At 34.8% G+C, this 17,452-nt stretch overlaps 1 protein-coding gene across 4 annotated transcripts in view; it reads left to right on the top strand.

Annotated features, from left to right (window-relative positions):
• Positions 1–720: 720 nt before the first annotated feature.
• Positions 721–17,452, top strand: part of LOC120959293 (transcriptional regulatory protein AlgP-like) — a 93,311-nt gene continuing 76,579 nt past the window's right edge. For 3 of the 4 annotated variants that reach the window (XM_049610216.1, XM_049610217.1, XM_049610218.1), the window contains exons 1-3: positions 721–851; positions 932–976; positions 11,442–11,486. In XM_049610216.1, coding sequence (XP_049466173.1) covers positions 932–976; positions 11,442–11,486 — 90 coding nt within the window. In that variant the 5' untranslated portion in view covers positions 721–851. The remainder of the gene's footprint in view (positions 852–931; positions 977–11,441; positions 11,487–17,452) is intronic. The other variant, XM_049610219.1, reaches the window with a different exon arrangement.

Consider the following 17,452-nt stretch of genomic DNA (forward strand, 5'->3'; position numbering starts at 1 on the left):
GTTTGTCTCGTTCGATTGGTGCCAGAGCGCCGCCTTAATCTGTGGCGCTTGGGCTAACCGTAGCAATAGACGATGCGCAATCTCAGATTGCGCATTTATTTATCTGTCAAACGGGTCGGTTTGATATATTTATCTGTCAAAAAAAAATTATATACCTCGGACATATAATCTTGAAAATTTATGCGCAATCTTGGCGCAATCTGAAAATGTATGGAAATGACGTGTATAGCTCAGGGTTGGCTACGCGAAATGACTTATGTTTTGATAAAACGAATATATGCGCAATCTGAGATTGCGCATCGTGTATTAATACGGTAACTGTCAGTTTTCTTCGTCGATTCTTCTTCCACCTAGCTGTTAAAACGGGCTTATCCGTATTAATACACGATGCGCAATCTCAGATTGCGCATATATTCGTTTTATCAAATCATAAGTCATTTCGCGTAGCCAACCCTGAGCTATACACGTCATTTCCATACATTTTCAGATTGCGCCAAGATTGCGCATAAATTTTCAAGATTATATATCCGAGATATATACATTTTTTTGACAGATAAATATATCAAACCGACCCGTTTGACAGATAAATATATGCGCAATCTGAGATTGCGCATCGTCTATTGCTACGGTATAACTTGACCTGATATCTTTACGGTCCTTGGTACTGCGGATAATTGCTGTACAGAGAAATCAGTATTTCTGGTCACTCTGCCCGGTAAAGTCAGTAATAATTCACCTCTTAAATACATACATCTTGAGATCAGACTTTGTTTCCGGACCATTTTGTTAAAAGTGTCGTCCTGTCGTGTTGTCAAACATTTCGTGTTGTGTTAATTTTTGTTAATAAAAAAGTAAGTCGACTAATATTTTTTATATCAATGCTCAATAAACTCTCGCTATATTTATTTTTAAAAATTTGAATCTATTACAGATGAAAACTCGCGCCATAGTACGTGCAGAAGCTGCCGCTGAAGCAGTAAGTACACTAAACTATATATAAACAAATAGATAGACAAACATGTTCAAAACAATTTTACTCTCTCACTTTCCTAAAATGACTATTGAAAAGTACTTACATTATTAATTTCATGTAACCCATTTTGGGCATTTTGATGGCAATTTTTACAGTCACTTCAATGTGAGTTACAATCATAGTAGGCATTGAAAGAGACAGTCTGACGGATATAGAATACTGGCTCACAAATTATTGTTCTCTCAAGTTATTGGATTATTTATAGTGAAATTGGTGATATTTGATACAAGAAATGTCGTTTAATGTGTCAACATACGCATTCTAGTGTTCTGATCAAGTTCTTCTTCTTCTTCTTTTGTGGAGCAGGATGTAGTCTTCTATGTTTTATAAAGCCTATGCTTAATAAAGCCACATTCAAAGACGTACCGCTCTTAGGTTTTCGACTGCCTGAGTCATATACCTCTTCAATGTTGGTTGTTCTGATCAAGTTATAAATGAATATTCAGCAAAATCAAAAGTGTGTTATTGTTTCTAGTTTCGGCAGGAGCCCACAGCATTGATCTGTCAAAAATCAACATTTACCGTGTATCAATTTTCGGCAGCATTTAAAGTGAATAATTACTTGTTTTTCGTGATTTTAAAATTCCAAGCGGACTAGCATAAAATCTGCAACCATAGAATCTTTCCTTAAAACCACTCTTTCATTGTTTCAGTGCTCTGGTTCTATGAATAATGAAACTTGACGAACTATTGTCTGAAAGCAAATCTGCCGAGACATGTTGAACTCTGCAGATTTTGTTTGATATTTTGTAAAATATGCAAGGAAATGATGTGAAACTTCATATATGAATAACAAATAACCATATTTTTACTTAAAAATATACGTTGAGAACATTTTCGACGCGTTTTTGCGTAATTACACATTTTTAGATACCTTGCCGAAAACAGGTTCACTGCCGAATACTGGTACAGTTACCGTTCAATTAGACATACAGCGACAACGTCGCGCGACGAAAAATAGCTCAAAATTTCACTCTGTGTAGATCAAAGTAGCTCATTTGACTAAGTCAACCAACTTGTTTTATATTTGAAAACACACAAAAATAGGTTAAAATGTGTTCAAATCTAATTTTTTGTGTTTGGCATTAATCTGGCTTGTAAAAAACTAGATAATTTGATTATTTCGGATGAAGCAAAATTGTCGCGCGCGACGTTGTCGCTGTATGTCTATTTGAACGGTTACCCTAGTAAAATAAATATATGCTTTTTTTCGCGATGAATTTATTCTGCTACTACAGCACCTGCCACAACTATATTGACAATCGTTTTTCGCAATTTGCGGAAAATCTATAAGAGATAGATAAAAACAGTGATTCTATGAGTTGTGCAGAATACTATTTCACATCTTCGTATACTTTTTTTAATTTGTTTTAACATGTTTTTACACAACTTATGACGAAAACACAAATTTATGGTCGTACCATAACTGTAAAGACACTTCGAAAAACAGGTTCTATGTGCTAACTAACGCATTTAAAAATCGTTCAAAAATATAAATAACACATTCTAAATTGGTTTCAAAGAAATATATTTGTGAACGATTTTTAAAAAGTGATTCCATAACTTATTTTAAGGTTTTATTAGTTTTATAAAAGTAATTATCATTGTTTTAAATATCAAAAAATTTCACAAATATTTTTTTTTCGCTTGTAATTATTGTTTTGAAAATACAAACCAAAGTATGTAAAAAGATTACCAAAACTTAGTTTGAAATTGCCATAAGAAAGTTATCCATTTTGTGAACAACGGTTCATAACTGATTCGATCAAACAAAAACGACACAAAAAGCTCAACAACGATTTTTTAGAAGAATCTAAATATTTGCTGTTGTTACATACATAGTTAAAGAATGTAACATGTACATGTAAGAATGTGTAGTTTGATATTTTTTTCCTCCCACCACCCACTTCACCATCGAAGTTCTCATAGACCGCTACAAAGTCGCCGGTAATAATATAATATAAAATATATGTTATTTGCTTTAGGATAAATCGATATCAATGAGATTTAATTGTTAAATTACAAGTAAAATACAGATTTATTATTTTTCATTTACGCACTATGATTTAAGAAAAATAGTCGTACAGTTCAGAGTTTTTAACATCCGTAAAGATTTAAATTGGAGTAACATTGCCAAAGCAGAAAATCTGAAGTATTGAAAGTAGGGTAAATGTACCTATAATGGTGGTAGTACCAATAGTGGTGCTATTGCTCTAAAATGCGGTTCATAGGGCAAATTAAAAGTAATTAAGTTATTTACGTTAGTGTGAAATGTTCTTTAACCTTTTACAAAAGGTTTAAAAGTTAAATATGGCCATTCCGTTACTTAGTGACCGAAAAATCCATTATTTTGTGAAATGTGTCAACATTTTTCCAAAATCCTTAGGATTTCATAACGAAACTCATATTTCTGTTAACGTTCTAAATGATCACATACCCACGCAATTACTAGTTTTTCAACATGACTGTTATGGAATGTTATTGTTTTACTAAAATTATTTGCATTTTGACCATATTTATGCATTTTTAAGCGTTTTTTACCATAGTGCCATTATAGTGTAGAGCCTTCTACTCCGTACTCTTTATTCTATCTTCCGACGACACTACTCCCAAACCTTACTCTACGAAGCTCTAATCTATTCTGCCACTTTGATCTCTTATCTCCTTGCATCATCTCGATCTCTTATCTCCTTGTCTTCCCACGCATCTCGATCCTCTCACGCATTTCGCCTCTCACACAATGCTTAGGCTACGTTGCATCAATCCTGCCACTTGGATCTCTTATCTCCCTGCATCCTCTCGACCTGGTCTTCTCACGCATCTCGATCCTCTCACGCATTTCGCCTCTCACACAATGCTTAGGCTACGTTGCATCAATCCTGCCACTTGGATCTCTTATCTCCCTGCATCCTCTCGACCTGGTCTTCTCACGCATCTCGATCCTCTCACGCATTTCGCCTCTCACACAATGCTTAGGCTACGTCTGCACGAGTAACGCGACCGAGGTCGCTACATCTCATTACACTTTTTTTTTTGTTTTAGATCTTTTACTTGCGAGCCTAATGCTTTGTGTTGTCCTTGACTACGTTCTTCTTTTCGGGATCAAGTAGGAAAACTGATGTACAATAGGCTTCCCTCAGCTAGCCGCTCGCGGCCCAAAATGATCCATTCCCCTTTTTTTTCACTTTCCTGCAAAACGCACCCGAATCTTTTTTCTTGTGTTCGTGCGCCCCCTTAACAAGCTTCCTCGTGGGTATTTATCCTTTCGTACATGTATACGATCTTCGCATCTATACATGTGTACTACAGACTTTCCTTGCTCCGCTCCTCACAAGTGTACGCGCCATTTCGATCTGCATCATGTGTCGTTACCGCGTACTTTCAGAAATCACCAGGAGACGGATCTCAACGATCTTCACGATCAGCATCAGTTGGTGTAAATGATGTTAGCAGGTGGGGGTAAACATCTCTGTCAGCTTATCATCTTTCTGTTCAGCTTATCGATCATCTTTCGGTCCGGTCGGACACGTTCTTCCTTCCTTCCACAGACGAATTCGGTAGGTCACCAGACAGATCTTCACGAACAGGTCATCAGCATCAGTGGGTGTAAATGGTATTAGCAGGGGGGGTAAACATCTCTGTCAGCTTATCATCTTTCTGTTCAGCTTATCGGTCATCTTTCGGTCCGGTCGGACACGTTCTTCCTTCCTTCCACAGACGAATTCGGTAGGTCACCCGACAGATCTTCAAGTGGCGGGTGGTATAATTCGTTCACGTATACGTTACTGCACTGCAAAATGTGTCGAGATTCTTTGTAGTTAAAACTTTGTAAAGCTAGAGTATATTCTTTATAGTAAAAGAGTTTTTTTTTTGTTGGAGTTGGTCTCCTGTTTTTTTTTTTTTTTTTTTTTTTTTTTTAATACGTTATAAGAGTTTTTTTTATGTTTTTGTATGGATACAGTATAATAGATTGGATTTACCCGCAAGTGTTTGTTTCGTTTTTCTTATTTACTCTCTTCTACTATTAGTGTGTCCATACATAAACATTTACAAACATTCAATTACCTACTAACCTTAGCTTATCCTACCTCATCCTACTTACTTTAATTTTTTGTTTACATTTTTAATTTCTATCCCTATTCTCTAATCGTAATACTTTTTTACCCTGTTATTATGTACCTTCTCTAACCTTCTTCCATTCCTGACCACACATGTCTGTTCAGTCGGTATCTCTACTACCTCGTAGGGGCCCCTCCAAATGTTTTGCAATTTCTGTCCGGCTCCAGTTGCGTTATTTCTGATCAATACTAATTCAACCCACATAGGTTGCCAGTCGTTTGTGCCTCGATCGTATATGACTTTTCGTTTTTCTTTTGATTTTTTCAAATTATCTATTGCTAAGGTGTGTATTTTTATAAACCTGTCACGTAATTCCTCACAATACTCATCATAGCCCCGTTTAGTTTCTACTTTATAGATTGATGTTGGCAATCTTGCTTTTCTGCCATACAATAATTCGAATGGCGTAAACCCTGTAGATGTGTTCATTGTTGTATTAAATTCAAAGGTGAAATATGGGAGCCATTCATCCCACGTTTGTGGTTTTCCCTGTACATATTGGCGAAGATAGGTTTTCAATTCTCTGTTAGATCTCTCCACTAGATTAGCCTGTGGATGGTAAGCGCTAGTATTAATTTTTTTTATTTTAAGGAATTTACACATATTTTTCATTACCTCACTCATGAAATTAGTTCCCTGATCGGTTACTATCTCTTTTGGCGTGTCATGTACGCATATGACCCTCTCTATCAAACTTTTTGCAACTGTCTTTGCTTCTTGATTAGGTAGCGGAACAACGAGTAAGTATCTTGTTAGGTCGTCTTGCATGACCAATCCATATTTGTTGCCTGATTCTGATTCCGGCAGAATAACTATGTCAATATACAATTTTTCTAAAGGTGTTGTTGACGTTGTAGTGATTTGCATAGGGATTCTATTGTATCGACATATCTTATTAATTTGACATGATTTGCAACTTCTAACGTATCTTTCAATGTCTTTGTACATGTTCTTCCAATAAAACATTTCTCTTATTCTTTTCTTCATTCTTCTAACTCCTACGTGTCCTCCTAAAGGAGCATCGTGAAATTCCTTCAGCAACGTTTCAACCTCACTCTCATCAACCTCTATTCTTTCAGCATCTGGTTGAAAATGTTTGTACTTGGATTTATCTACGCGATTAGATTTAATTTTTCGCTCCATCCTTTGCTCCATCTGCTCTGTCATTTTATCATCGATTTCAATTCCTAGTAAGTTGTCCCAATGGTTATCCTCCTGTTCCTCTGAAATGTCAGACTTTTTTCCCAATTCGTTATTTATTTGCTCTCGTATTATTTTTTTCGTTTGTTGTCTAGTGACAATTGCTACTGCATCCTTTTTCGATTCTAGGAGATCCTTCTCATTTTCATGTGGTAATCGTGATAGAAAATCAGCCACTATATTTTCTTTTCCTTTTTTGTACCTGATTTCACATTCTATTCCTTGTAATCGTAGTCTAAGTCTTGTGAGAGTGGAACTGTTTTCATTTAGACTCCATAATGAAACCAATGGTCTGTGATCTGTATAGATTATAAACTTTTGGCCAAAAATATAGTGTTTGAAATAATCCACGGCCCAAACAATCGCCAATAACTCCTTTTCTATCGTATGATACTTCCTTTCTGCCGATCCTAACGATCTACTGGCGTACGCTATGGGTCTTTCCATATTTGTCTCATTAGAAAGCACTGCCCCTATAGCATGCAGGCTAGCATCTGTAGTAATAACAAATCTATCTCTGTAGTTCGGCCGAACGAGAAGCGGTTCTGACATGAGACAGCGCTTTAGTTGCTCAAATGCATTTTCGCAATCTTTGGTCCAACTAAAAACAGTGTCCTTTCTTAACAATTCATTCAATGGTTTTCTGATCTCCGCAATATTTTCTATGAATTTGGCATAAAAGTTTATAGTGCTCAGAAAAGATCGTAACTCTCTAATATTTCCAGGATGTTTCATTTGTTCAATCGCTTTCACACTCTCCCTAGTGGGTTTTACCCCTTCTTTGTTTATGACATGACCTAAAAACTCCAACTCATTTTTCAGGATTTTACACTTTTTTGTTTCTACCTTTAAATTATGACCGACAAGTGCCTCCAATACTTTGGCCAGATTCTCATTGTGTTCTTCAATTGTATCACCCGCAACGATAATGTCGTCTAAATATACTAATGCTTTGAAATTACCGAGCTCATATATCACGGTATTCATTAGTTTTTGGAATGTAGAGGGGCTATTCTTCAAACCCATTGGCATCCGTGTGAACTCAAAATGACCTTTGGGGGTTGAAAAAGCCGTTTTTGTGGCATCTCTAGGATGAATCGGTACCTGATAGAACCCAGATTTTAGGTCTAATGTGGAAAAATATTGACTGTTTCCTAAACTATCAAGTATGTCTGTTATTAAAGGAATCGGATAAATAAAAGGTTTTGTGATTGTGTTAAGCGACCTGAAGTCCACTACTATCCTATATCTCATAGTTCCATTTTCATCTTTCTTTTTCGGGACGCATAAAACGGGCGCATTCCATGGACTCTTGCTTGGTTTTATAATATTATGTTTGAGCATCTCCTCAATTTCATCATTAATCTGTGACTTGGTAGCCTCAGGAAATCTGCCGTTTGTATATCGGAACATTGGTGGTTGTCTCTATTTCATGCATAGCAGATGTTGTGAAAGTCAATGAGTCACCATTAATAAAAAATGCCCTACTATTTTGCTTTAATATTTCTTCCACTTTGATCTTAGCATCCCCTGCCAGATGGCTTAGTTCTATCATTGTGAGCAATTCTTCTTGCCTTAAACGTTCTTGCTTAGGTGCAATATTTCTAGCTTCCATTATGTCGAAGTCCTTTATATCCTCGAGCTTTTCTGATAATTTTAACTCTTCATCCACTTCGTCGCGATCATCAAAACATTCTTCATCTTCTTCGATTTGATATTCATTGATTTCATCAATTTCTTTCCCTTTTAGAACGATATACTTTAAATCTTCCCCGATTATCTTCACGTGTCTTCTAAGAAATTCTCCACCTAGTACTGATCCAAATATTGAAATTTAATTGGGAATTTTAATTCTTGAACTACGACGAACGTTTCAAACGAGCCGATAGTTTCCATAGGCATGTTATCCACTCCAATAATTACTATTCGGTCATTAAAATTAATTTTTACCGCACCTAATCTTTTAACCTCCTCCAACTTCATTAAATTTATCACTGATCCCGTATCCACCAAAAATTTTGAATCTATTAAGTTTTCCGTTAAAGGCAATTGTATATATGGAAGATTATTTTCAAATATTATTTCAAGAAACAACCCATTAATTTGCGATACATCGTTGCGATTTTTCGTATATGTACTGTATGTTGCGTGAATATGGGGGTCCCAAGAAGAACCCCCCGTATTTAGTTTTTTTGAAACTGGTTGTCTTGCTCAGTCCGGTAGTTAAAATTTTGCTGCCATGGTTTTCTCGGTGTACTGTTTCTAAAATGATTTAAATTAGTGTTACTGAATTTATTGTAATTTGAATTAGAAAAATTGGGTTGTTGATATCTATGATAATCAGGAACAGTGTTACCTTGAGAACCGTTATGGTCATTATCATTATTATTGTTAAAATTGGATTGATGTGTTTTAATACTATCGTTATTATTATTGTTATTTGTATTAAAATTTCTAGAGCTATTTCCAATACTACTGTTAAAATTATTACTATTATTTCTATAACTATGACTAGATTGTGTAAAACTACTGTTTGGCTGCCCACCGCTTGCGGAAGTACCGTTACTACCGAGCGTTATGTTACCTCCATTTTGCGTTCCTATCGACCGATTCAGTCTTCCTTCTATTTTTCTAATGGTCTCTGCCTCCTTACACTCTTCTTCTAACTCATCCAACAAGCTTTCGAATGTTATATGCTTCTTGCTTCTTGCGACTGTCTTTAGTTCGGGGTTATTCAACCCGGCAATGAAATGGATCCTAAGATTTTTTATTGCGTATGAATCTTCTTTACATAATCCCGTCAGTTCCTCTATCAAGTCTTTCAATTTTAGAGCCCTATTCCTATAGGATAAGTACGATTCCGATTGATTTTGTGCTAATGTTTCTGCTAATGTAACTTTTTCGAAAACTTCTTCTAAGCTTATTCTCTCACCGAATTCTTTTATAAGATTTACACGTAGGGCATCCCATGTGCTTGCAAAAACGCGTTTGAAGCTTGCTGCTGCTGGACCTTTTAATTTAGTGAGCACAACTTGAATAAGGGGCTCATCTGAATCCTCATCAGATAGAAGTTTAGCAAACGAATCGCATTGGAACAAAAAACTATCCAATTCCTCCGCTACTCCCTTGAATTCTGGTATATATTTGATAGCGTCCTTCATTGAAAACTCGGTCGCCATTTTCTTTGACCCAGATGGGTTATCCCAGGTTTTCTGAATTTCGACGCTTTGGTTAAAAAAATCCGCTTTTAGAACTTTCAGATGAGTTCTGTACTCTTCGTTTCCTGACACTGCGGTTTCTGTTGAGTTTAGATTGTCGCGAAATCGTGGAATGTCTAACAGACTATTATGGGCTTTTTTTACTTTAATTTCACGCCCTCTTAACATAAGGATCCGTTCGCACATTTGTGATAATAACTTTTTCAAAAAATTACTAATAATGTAATTAATCTACTATAAATAAATAATTTAAAAAATATATATAAATAAATAAATAAATAAATTAAGTAAGTAAGACGCCTAGCAAACACTAATTCTTTTTTTTTTTTTTTACACTGTATTCACTATTACACGCATACACAAGCAATACGGTCAGGCCATTATTTATGAACTAAAGCGAATCACACTCATACACCCACACAACTACACCATAATTTAACGACTTCACGTTTTATACGGACATTTACTTACCGACCTAAATACCGTTCTAGGCACAAACATAAATTTAATAAATAAACTTAAATAACATTGAAACTGAAACTTTTTTACCACAATTACGCACAAAAACTAATTTTTTTAACACCAGCCAGAAATGGCGTCCCAACGAAACCTTTTTTTTCCGCTGTCACCACATGTAGAGCCTTCTACTCCGTACTCTTTATTCTATCTTCCGACGCCACTACTCCCAAACCTTACTCTACGAAGCTCTAATCTATTCTGCCACTTTGATCTCTTATCTCCTTGCATCATCTCGATCTCTTATCTCCTTGTCTTCCCACGCATCTCGATCCTCTCACGCATTTCGCCTCTCACACAATGCTTAGGCTACGTTGCATCAATCCTGCCACTTGGATCTCTTATCTCCCTGCATCCTCTCGACCTGGTCTTCTCACGCATCTCGATCCTCTCACGCATTTCGCCTCTCACACAATGCTTAGGCTACGTCTGCACGAGTAACGCGACCGAGGTCGCTACAATAGGTACACAAAACAGGCATGTTCCTATAGTAGTTATAGTTAGGGCTTGGTACTTGTTTCGACGCAGCGTATCGCAACGCATTGCGTGACGCACGCTGGTATCTGTTCGCTGCGTTCTGCATGGATAAGTCAACACATTTTACCAAGAAAAACATCAACAAACAGCAATAATGCCTCTTATTTATAGGTTCTGGTGTGATTATAATGTTAAATTACAACTGTACAATCATTTCCAGTTCTGCTCAAAACAGTGCAAAGCATGTTTTCGCTTTTTTATTGCAATTGCGCTTTAATAGTCAGTTTTAATACGCCATCTATTGATCAAACCAATGAAGCTGTGGAGCTTTCATTTTTTTCTATGGATATTCAATTTTCCAGTCGTTGAAGCTTAATCTGTGGCGCTTGGGCTAACTGCCAGTTTTCTTCGTCGATTCTTCTTCCACCTAGCTGTTAAAACGGGCTTATCCGTATTAATACACGATGCGCAATCTCAGATTGCGCATATATTCGTTTTATCAAAACATAAGTCATTTCGCGTAGCCAACCCTGAGCTATAAACGTCATTTCCATACATTTTCAGATTGCGCCAAGATTGCGCATAAATTTTCAAGATTATATATCCGAGATATATACATTTTTTTGACAGATAAATATATCAAACCGACCCGTTTGACAGATAAATATATGCGCAATCTGAGATTGCGCATCGTCTATTGCTACGGTATAACTTGACCTGATATCTTTACGGTCCTTGGTACTGCGGATAATTGCTGTACAAAAATTTCGTGTTGTGTTATTTTTTGTTAATAAAAAAGTAAGTCGACTAATATTTTTTATATCAATGCTCAATAAACTCTCGCTATATTTATTTTTAAAAATTTGAATCTATTACAGATGAAAACTCGCGCCATAGTACGTGCAGAAGCTGCCGCTGAAGCAGTAAGTACACTAAACTATATATAAACAAATAGATAGACAAACATGTTCAAAACAATTTTACTCTCTCACTTTCCTAAAATGACTATTGAAAAGTACTTACATTATTAATTTCATGTAACCCATTTTGGGCATTTTGATGGCAATTTTTACAGTCACTTCAATGTGAGTTACAATCATAGTAGGCATTGAAGAAAAGAGACAGTCTGACGGATATAGAATACTGGCTCACAAATTATTTTTCTCTCAAGTTATTGGATTATTTATAGTGAAATTGGTGATATTTGATACAAGAAATGTCGTTTAATGTGTCAACATACGCATTCTAGTGTTCTGATCAAGTTCTTCTTCTTCTTCTTTTGTGGAGCAGGATGTAGTCTTCTATTTTTTATAAAGCCTATGCTTAATAAAGCCACATTCAAAGACGTACCGCTCTTAGGTTTTCGACTGCCTGAGTCATATACCTCTTCAATGTTGGTTGTTCTGATCAAGTTATAAATGAATATTCAGCAAAATCAAAAGTGTGTTATTGTTTCTAGTTTCGGCAGGAGCCCACAGCATTGATCTGTCAAAAATCAACATTTACCGTGTATCAATTTTCGGCAGCATTTAAAGTGAATAATTACTTGTTTTTCGTGATTTTAAAATTCCAAGCGGACTAGCATAAAATCTGCAACCATAGAATCTTTCCTTAAAACCACTCTTTCATTGTTTCAGTGCTCTGGTTCTATGAATAATGAAACTTGACGAACTATTGTCTGAAAGCAAATCTGCCGAGACATGTTGAACTCTGCAGATTTTGTTTGATATTTTGTAAAATATGCAAGGAAATGATGTGAAACTTCATATATGAATAACAAATACAGGCGGTCCCCGAGATACACGGTACCTCTTATACGCGGATTCGGAGATACGCGGTTTTCTAAATTTGACAATTCTTTGAGCAAATTGTACTGATTTGACATATCAATTGCAAATTGCCAAATAATTTCCGTTTTGATCGAATGTTAAAAACTATTTCAAAAGGTTTAAAACAGTTATATTCAGTCAGAATCATATCAAATAATTCATAAAGTGACTAAAACCGCCCCCTACTTGCAAAATTACACGAAAATTTGTGATATTTTAGCAGGAAATCACGAGATTCGACTTACGCGGAAATTCGAGATACGCGGTATTTTGCGGCCGTTTTCGGTCCCCATTAACCGTGTATCTCGGGGACCGCCTGTAAGCATATTTTTACTTAAAAATATACGTTGAGAACATTTTTGACGCGTTTTTGCGTAATTACACATTTTTAGATACCTTGCCGAAAACAGGTTCACTGCCGAATACTGGTACAGTTACCGTTCAATTAGACATACAGCGACAACGTCGCGCGACGAAAAATAGCTCAAAATTTCACTCTGTGTAGATCAAAGTAGCTCATTTGACTAAGTCAACCAACTTGTTTTATATTTGAAAACACACAAAAATAGGTTAAAATGTGTTCAAATCTAATTTTTTGTGTTTGGCATTAATCTGGCTTGTAAAAAACTAGATAATTTGATTATTTCGGATGAAGCAAAATTGTCGCGCGCGACGTTGTCGCTGTATGTCTATTTGAACGGTTACCCTAGTAAAATAAATATATGCTTTTTTTCGCGATGAATTTATTCTGCTACTACAGCACCTGCCACAACTATATTGACAATCGTTTTTCGCAATTTGCGGAAAATCTATAAGAGATAGATAAAAACAGTGATTCTATGAGTTGTGCAGAATACTATTTCACATCTTCGTATACTTTTTTTAATTTGTTTTAACATGTTTTTACACAACTTATGACGAAAACACAAATTTATGGTCGTACCATAACTGTAAAGACACTTCGAAAAACAGGTTCTATGTGCTAACTAACGCATTTAAAAATCGTTCAAAAATATAAATAACACATTCTAAATTGGTTTCAAAGAAATATATTTGTGAACGATTTTTAAAAAGTGATTCCATAACTTATTTTAAGGTTTTATTAGTTTTATAAAAGTAATTATCATTGTTTTAAATATCAAAAAATTTCACAAATATTTTTTTTTCGCTTGTAATTATTGTTTTGAAAATACAAACCAAAGTATGTAAAAAGATTACCAAAACTTAGTTTGAAATTGCCATAAGAAAGTTATCCATTTTGTGAACAACGGTTCATAACTGATTCGATCAAACAAAAACGACACAAAAAGCTCAACAACGATTTTTTAGAAGAATCTAAATATTTGCTGTTGTTACATACATAGTTAAAGAATGTAACATGTACATGTAAGAATGTGTAGTTTGATATTTTTTTCCTCCCACCACCCACTTCACCATCGAAGTTCTCATAGACCGCTACAAAGTCGCCGGTAATAATATAATATAAAATATATGTTATTTGCTTTAGGATAAATCGATATCAATGAGATTTAATTGTTAAATTACAAGTAAAATACAGATTTATTATTTTTCATTTACGCACTATGATTTAAGAAAAATAGTCGTACAGTTCAGAGTTTTTAACATCCGTAAAGATTTAAATTGGAGTAACATTGCCAAAGCAGAAAATCTGAAGTATTGAAAGTAGGGTAAATGTACCTATAATGGTGGTAGTACCAATAGTGGTGCTATTGCTCTAAAATGCGGTTCATAGGGCAAATTAAAAGTAATTAAGTTATTTACGTTAGTGTGAAATGTTCTTTAACCTTTTACAAAAGGTTTAAAAGTTAAATATGGCCATTCCGTTACTTAGTGACCGAAAAATCCATTATTTTGTGAAATGTGTCAACATTTTTCCAAAATCCTTAGGATTTCATAACGAAACTCATATTTCTGTTAACGTTCTAAATGATCACATACCCACGCAATTACTAGTTTTTCAACATGACTGTTATGGAATGTTATTGTTTTACTAAAATTATTTGCATTTTGACCATATTTATGCATTTTTAAGTGTTTTTTACCATAGTGCCATTATAGGTACACAAAACAGGCATGTTCCTATAGTAGTTATAGTTAGGGCTTGGTACTTGTTTCGACGCAGCGTATCGCAACGCATTGCGTGACGCACGCTGGTATCTGTTCGCTGCGTTCTGCATGGATATGTCAGCACATTTTACCAAGAAAAACATCAACAAACAGCAATAATGCCTCTTATTTATAGGTTCTGATGTGATTATAATGTTAAATTACAACTGTACAATCATTTCCAGTTCTGCTCAAAACAGTGCAAAGCATGTTTTCGCTTTTTTATTGTATATTGCATAGTGACCCACACACACCTGTTTTGCAGCAATTACGAAATTCTTTTCTCTACATTTATTTTGTTTTGTTAATAAAATTATTTAGTAGTCCTATTACACACAAAACTGCGCAAACAATTTAACGTGGAAAAATATCGATTTTCACCCGATATGGTTAAACCATTTTGACAGACGCATCACGACGTGCGTCGAAAAAGATTTTTTTCTACTTTGACTCTGCGTCGTGCGTCGTTAACGCATGCGTCTGTCAAATCCCATACATTTTGGCAAAATCGCAACGCATTGCGTCGGAACAAGTACCGCTCTCTTATAAAATCAATAAATACAGGTAATTTTAGATTTTTTCGTGGAAATTTTTGACATGTCGTACTGTTTTCACTAAAATAAGCAACAGAAATGAGTTTTATTTAGATAATTTACCAAAAACAGGCCAAAATTCGCTTATCTGGCTGAATGAAAAATTGACTTCAAATCAAGCACACTCTTCCGGGTGTTGGTTGATGACAGGTGTGATGCAGTACTTTAGTGAATAGTTTCATCAATCAAATTTATACATTTTTTTACGATCAAATTACGCAAGAAACCAATATTATGGCAGTACTCGTTGCTATTCACACGAAAACATCTTCAAAACTAAGTTATATTGATATTATACACTGTTTTGAGGCATCCTTGTTTACCACCACTATAGGAACACAATACGACGACTATAGGAACCATACCACCATTATAGGTACAACGAAGCAGTCACAAAAATATGTATTTTTTCGTAAATTTGATGTGTTTCCTGGTGAAAATGATTGTGATTGCGAAGATAAAACATATTTCAATTGCTATGTGTTAAAATATTCAGAAATTGTCCTTCCTGACACTTTAAATCCATTAAAACACATCGGTTGCACCACTATTGGTACATTTACCCTATATTAAAAAAAAATATACATTTGAAATATATATTTTTATTGAAATATTTATAATTTATTGCCTATTCAGTTTACGTTAATGGACGTTATAATATATATATATATATATATATATATATATATATATATATATATATATATATATATATATATATATATATATATATACATATATATATATATATATATATATATATATATATATATATATATATATATATATATATATCAACATATTCAAGCATCATACCGCAGTCTTGGCATTGGCTAAGATAGATTCGGGAAGGGGTCCCGCGGTCTTGAGATAAAGTGTGAAACCCTGTATCCGTCAACCGATTGGCAATCGCGACACATGGTGCTATAATACCAGTAATACCAGTAATAGCAATATGAATTTGACATTTATTGGACTATTATCCGTGTATACCCCGGTACCAAATTCCATGCGATTTTTCTCTAACGGATTGATTAACACTAGAACCGCCGGACTTTTCAACCTTACTAAAACCGCCATATGGGACAATTTTGTCCCATTCGTTATGTGTACATATTTAGACATGTTTATTATTTCCTAAGGATTTCATGTGGTAAAATAATTAATAAACTCCATAAATAGGTATAATAAATCTTTATAAGACGACGAACCAGTGCTACTAATAAAATTGCGCTAGAGTGTACGGTAGAATGCTTTTATGGACTAGACGATTGAATATAGCGAAAACATAAGCACATAGTAAGCAAGAGTGAAAGCACGTATGTAGGGTAACTGTACCAGTTTTCGGCAGGCTAGTGCAGCAGTTTCACAAAAATTGCTCACACATCAATATTTTTCATAATTTTTCTTGAAAGTGTTGTTATTCTGGTTGATAAACTATCATAGTATGTTACAATATTTTTTATTTGCCGGTTCAAATCCCTTTTTCATAAATATTCGTGAAAATGCAAACATTGATTTTGCTCCTATTTTCGGCAGTTTGTTCCTATTTTCGGCAGGCTGTGTTCCTATTTTCGGCAGCGCGAATACGGGTCAGAAAATGTTTGTATCAATGTGAATATGTACAAAAAAATGTTTAAAGCAATTTAACACTCTTACTTTCCTAAGATTGGTGTTAAAAAGCACATTAATTATTAATTTTATGTTGCTTATTTTGGCCCGTTTTGACAGCCATTTTGATGCGACGTTTAAACAGAGCAGCCATTGACAGTTTGATGGTTATAGCGTACGGTGCGAACTGGCTTACAAATATTTATTTTTCTCTTAAGTTAGTGCATTGTTTGTCGTAAAATTGGTGATATTTGGTACAAGAAAGGTCATATTATGTGTCGACATACGCAATGTAGTGTTCTGATCAATTTTAAAAGGAATATTCAGCCAAATTCAAAGTATGTTATTGTTCCGAGTTTCGGCAGGAGCCCACAACATTGAGCTGTCAAAAATGAACATTTGCTGTGTACCTATTTTCGGCAGCATTTAAAGTGAAAAATAACTTGTTTATCGTGATTTTAAAATTCCGAACAAGTTAGAATAAATTAAATAAGCATAAAATCTTTAATATACACCACTTTTTCATTGTTTTACTGTTCTGATTCTCTTAATCACAAAACCTGCCGAACGATTGGCTGACAGCAAAGCTGCCGAAAAAAAGCACAATTTATTTGATATTTTGGAAAATACGTAATGAAATGGTGTGAAACTTCGTATGTGAATATCAAATAAGTACACTTTCACTGCAAAATTGTATTTTGTGAAATTTTTTACCGCATTTGTGCAGAA

Source organism: Anopheles coluzzii, chromosome 3 (genome assembly GCF_943734685.1).
Source record: "Anopheles coluzzii chromosome 3, AcolN3, whole genome shotgun sequence".
Classification (NCBI taxonomy): domain Eukaryota; kingdom Metazoa; phylum Arthropoda; class Insecta; order Diptera; family Culicidae; genus Anopheles; species Anopheles coluzzii.